The sequence below is a fragment of the Corvus brachyrhynchos genome, unplaced genomic scaffold (genome assembly GCF_000691975.1).
Source record: "Corvus brachyrhynchos isolate BGI_N302 unplaced genomic scaffold, ASM69197v1 scaffold66, whole genome shotgun sequence".
In the NCBI taxonomy this organism is placed as follows: domain Eukaryota; kingdom Metazoa; phylum Chordata; class Aves; order Passeriformes; family Corvidae; genus Corvus; species Corvus brachyrhynchos.
Window position 1 is genome coordinate 3,990,503 of NW_008238440.1, and position 4,933 is coordinate 3,995,435.

Consider the following 4,933-nt stretch of genomic DNA (forward strand, 5'->3'; position numbering starts at 1 on the left):
GTCCCTCCGGGCCCCTGGGGAGCTGTGTGTGCAGCCAGCACCGGGGTCCTGCTCTCTCCTGTCTCACCAGGCTCCTCCGGGGCTGTGTGTGCAGCCAGCACCGGGGTCCTGCTCTCTCCTGTTTCACCAGGCTCCTCCGGGGCCTCGTGCTCTTCCTGCCAGCAGTGGCACCCGGACCCACCGGCACCGGGGGATCGCCACTGCGTTTGTACTGTGGTCAGTTTCAGCTTTATTTTGAAATTCTGGGTTCAAGTCTGTGTTCCAGAAGCTTCCACTATTTTACTTAGTTCAGAGTTTGTGTTCTGATAGCTGCCTTGATAGGAGTCTGGTTTTCCCATGGTTTGAAGCCTGTTGGATTTGGGCCTTGTGAGTCGTGGGTGATTCTCAATCTATTTCAAGCATTCAGGTTTTAACCCGACAAAACCTTTGTTTCTTTCAGTTTTGCCTGTGGTTTTGCATTCGTGGAATTACAAACTTTTGAACTGGTCACTGAATATCTAAGTCAGTGTTGGTTGTGTGGTGTTGGGGGCAGGCAGTCCCAGGCAGGCCGGGTGTGGATGTGGAGCCAGTTCCTCATGTCAGAAGTAAAAGTGACAGGGTTTGAGGGATGGAGCACCTCTCCTAGGAATAAAGGCTGAGAGAATTGGAATTTTTCAGCCTGGAGAGGAGAAGGCTCCAGGGTGACCCAGTTGTGGCCCTTCAGTACCTGAACGGAGCCTGCAATAAAGACAAGGAGAGACCATTTACAAGGGCCAGAGTGACAGGACAAGGGGGAATGGCTCCAAACTAAAAGGCAGTAGGTTTCGTTGGATATTAGGAAGAAATTGTTCCCTGTGAGAGTGCTGAGGCTCTGGCACAAGCTGCCCAGAGAAGCTGTGGCTGCCCCTGGACCCCTGGCAGTGTCCAAGGTCAGGTTGGCCAGGGCTTGGAGCAGCCTGGGACAGTGGAAGGTGTCCCTGCCCATGGCAGGGGGTGGCACTGGATGGGCTTTTAAGTTTCCTTCCAACCAAAACCATTCTATGATGTTGCAACATTGTTCTCAGGAATTTAATTTTAAGACAAGAAATCAAGTGCTTAACACTCCTGGAAAATAATAGAAGCTTAATTAATTAAGAAATTAAATTCGTGTAGCGTTTTTCTGAAAAGCATTGTAAAATATTCCTTTTTCTCCCTCAAGTGTTCAGCACATTTTTGCAGATTTACACAAAGAAAAGTCCCTTCTTGACTTCTTCCCACAAAAGAAAACAAAACCAGTATCTATCTAACCATAAAAGTCTTTCACCAAAATTGGCTGCTGTAGTGCAGACAACAGGAAAAGTATGGGAGGAGAGGGAGGACCTAGATTATGGATTTCTGCATTTCCCTCCTTTTGTTCTCAGACCTTACTTGGAGCTATTGGTTTTTACTCTGGGCATTAAACTTGTTACAAATGATAAAGTATTTTAGTATTTTAGCATAGGACATTATATATGTAAGAATTTTTAAAATATCTTTTAAATTAGGCTTCTGTTTGTTTACTACATACGGTAATTGGAGTCTGGACTTGAATGTGTTTTTTCCATATATATATTCTGAAAATAATATTCTCAGAGGTTGTGTAATCTCTCTAGAATATGTTGAAACAGTGTTTGTGTCAATAATAGCTGTGAAACAGAATGTGCTAAATCCAGATGGCTGTTTCCACAGCTCTGAGTCATACCTCAGAGAGGTAGGAGGTAAAAGATGCTTGGGAGATACTGGTATGGAAACTCAAATTTATTTGCACTTTCTCAAGCTGGTAAAAAGGATATTGCAGGGCAGAAAATGGCCTGGGAGTTGCTATCGTCTTCTCAAATGCAGCTCATTTTCCTAAAACCTGTTGACATAACTGATTTTTGTATGTTGCTAGAGAAAATACTAGCGCATACTCAAGCCACACTTGGAACCCAGGATTACCTGTGAACTCAGCATAGTCAAAGAATCTTTCCTGACTGTTGCTGAAAATGCTTGGATGCCCATTTTAGTAGGAACTTGTGAAACAGTGTAGGATTACAAATTCATGTTTTTACTTTTAATTTCTGGTATTTATTTTACCATTTTGTGCATAGTTTTCATTATAAAGAGGAAAGCATGATGTTCTGTTGTTAGTGGTGATCATTGCCTTAAGTTTCCCGGTCATCCTGGTTTCATTGATATCACTGACTCTGAGATGAAGACACCTTTGTCACACCTTCTGTTATCAAATTGTCCTGCTTCTGATGTGTTCCTAATATGGTCAGAGAAATACGTGGTTATTTCTGAGTGTAGAATATATTCTGTGAAAATGGAGACACGTGGAGTTGTACCTCAATTGGCCCACCCATTAGGCATGTGGCATGATGATTACTTCTGGAGAGGCAGATGATAAAAAAAGAGGAATGTATTTCATGCAGAATTGTTTTTATATGGTTTTTTTTTTAATTATAGAGATGACGATGACATCAATGATGTTGCCTCTATGGCTGGTGTTAATCTTAATGAAGAAAGTGCCCGAATTATGGCTACCAACTCTGACTTGGTTGGAACCCAGATCCAGTCCTGTAAAGATGAACCCTTTCTTGCTGCTATACCTCTCCATAAACGCATACTTGAAACGGGTGAGAAGCACATCCTTTCCTTCTGAGAGTGTTTCCTTCAGAGTGATGAGGTTCTGAGGAGCAGAATATGCTTAGCACTTAAGATGGTTTTTTAAGCATTTGATTATGTAATTCTGTATTTCTAAACTTTCAAGGTTTTTGTGATAAAAGTAACTTACCTCAAGTTGGAAATAAAATAGCATGCTGGTACTTTTAAACTTCATGCTTTCCCACATGTTTTTTATATCCAAGGATCTCAAAGCTCTTTGCAAACATTAATTATTTCTCACAGTCCTCCTTCATGTTTTACACATGAGAAGATTGAAACAGAGAGGTAAAGTAAGTAGTACAGGTCACAGAGGACACCTGTGAATAACATTTAACAGAATGTTTAAGTTTCCTGTCAAGATTTTCTTTCCGTATACAAACCAGTTATTCAGTTCTTAACACCTGCATCTATTTAAGTTTGTAGTGTATTTCTTACAGCATATTTTCAAAAAGCTGTGTTTATTTATCATGGCAAAAAGCTATGTTTATTTATTCTGCCATTGGAAAATGGAAGTTAAAAACTTGAGTAGAATAACTGTTCGAAATCAGCGATGTTTTAAGGCTAGGAAATATGCTTCTGTAAGATAGAATGTATTTTATATTACATACTTTATTAATATGCACTATGTGTTCTAGTACCTAAATATATATTTTTCAACATAATTTTGGTAGTGTTTTCAGTGCCATCAGTGTCTTAACGTACTACGCTCCAATTGTTTAGGGGTGAAAATTGTATCTCTTTCAAACCTGTGCTTAAAGCACAAATTTTTAGGGATCTAGCTCTCAGAGTTTTAAAGATAAGACCAAAATCCTGTTGCAAATCAGTGCAGTTAGGTTTTTTTAAGTCATGTGGTTGCTTCTGAAATGTTATTTGTGTTTTATGTTCATTGAATTAACGGGAGCCTTTTTATATTGCAATTGCAGGCAAGTTCTTCATTGACTTATTGTCAGACTTCACTCTTGTACTTTACTAAATGCCATTTTAAGTTCCCCTTCAGAGAAAGGAATGGTTTTGCAGGCTGTAGTCACCTCGCTGTGAGGATGTGATGACGGCGTGTGGTGCAGCTGGGAAAGCGTGTCCTGCCTGTTGGGACTGGCTTAGCACCACCTGACACTGGAGCCAGCGAGGTCTTCATGAAATGTGTCTGAGAAACTGTTCTGAGGGATGCTCACATAATAGTTGATACAGGTGTAAGAAGGGGAAAAGGCAACAGATATTAAAACTGTTAAAAAGAATGGGAAATCAGTAATGAATTTGCCACATAAGCCTTAAATGAGCTGTCTGGCTGTAACAACTGCTGCACAACATGGAGCTGTAATTACAAGTGCAGGACTTACAGGAATCTGTACATACTTTAAGAGCCACAGAACCCATCACACTATTCATCACTGCCTTTTGGGGTTTGCTCCTCTGAGGAACAAATCCCTATGGCTGTGTTTGAAGCTTTATTGGCTTTGATAATTAAAATGAAACTTTCAAAGCTTTTAAAAGCAGCTGCAGGGATTTACTTCTCAAAAGCAGTGAATCCAGAAGAGCGGCCACTCCTAGTGATCTCCTGCAGCCACTTTTAGAGCTTTATTTTGGTTTTACATGAAGCCTTTTATAGTTTTGAAAGTGGCTGTGGAGTTCAGAAGTGGCTACTATCTGGGATCTATGGCTCTTGAGGAGAGAATTCCTTCAGCTGATTTTGAAGTTTTAGAAGCTGGGTTTTCACTGTGTGTGGCCAGATTTGTTGTTTGCTTAGGACCACACACAAGTTTAGTAATTTGTGCTACTGGGCACTTAAAATAATGACATTGTAAGTTCATGACAAGACTCAGTGTTGCCATATGTTGCTGTGACAACACCAGGACTAAGCAAAGTGCCTGTGACCTTCTCAAGCACATTAGAAAAAAGTCTGTTATGTGAGTTCTTATTCTCCTGTTTTCATTATGTCTGTTGACAAATGAGATAAGATACATTGTTTCTTCTTACTTTTGTCTGAATATGACTTAAACAGATGTTGTTTTCTACCTTTAGGTCTATTCATATTTAATCACTTCAGTTTTAGGGCAGGTTTTTAATGTTTTAGTAAAAGAGAGATTTGTGGTGTGTACAGTATTAGGAAACTGCTCTTGTCTCCTTTCTCAGAAGCTAGATCTTTCAAGTTTTCTGTAATATTAATCTCCTCCTCTCTTTTCTGAGTAAGAGCTCTGTCAAGCAACTCAGTAGTGTTCCCCAAAGGCTGTTTCAGAGATTGTGCTTCCATTCACCATTCCAGAGTTGGAATATAAACTGCTAAAATAAGAGC

The 4,933-nt window shown here is 40.2% G+C and overlaps 1 protein-coding gene across 1 annotated transcript in view; it reads left to right on the forward strand.

Moving 5' to 3' along the window:
• LOC108447230 (transcription initiation factor TFIID subunit 4-like) overlaps positions 1-4,933 on the forward strand; it is a gene marked incomplete at its 5' end in the record, with an annotated part of 146,090 nt that overhangs the window by 42,035 nt on the left and 99,122 nt on the right. Inside the window, one exon of the mRNA XM_017736554.1 lies at positions 2,446-2,615. Coding sequence (XP_017592043.1) covers positions 2,446-2,615 — 170 coding nt within the window. The remainder of the gene's footprint in view (positions 1-2,445; positions 2,616-4,933) is intronic.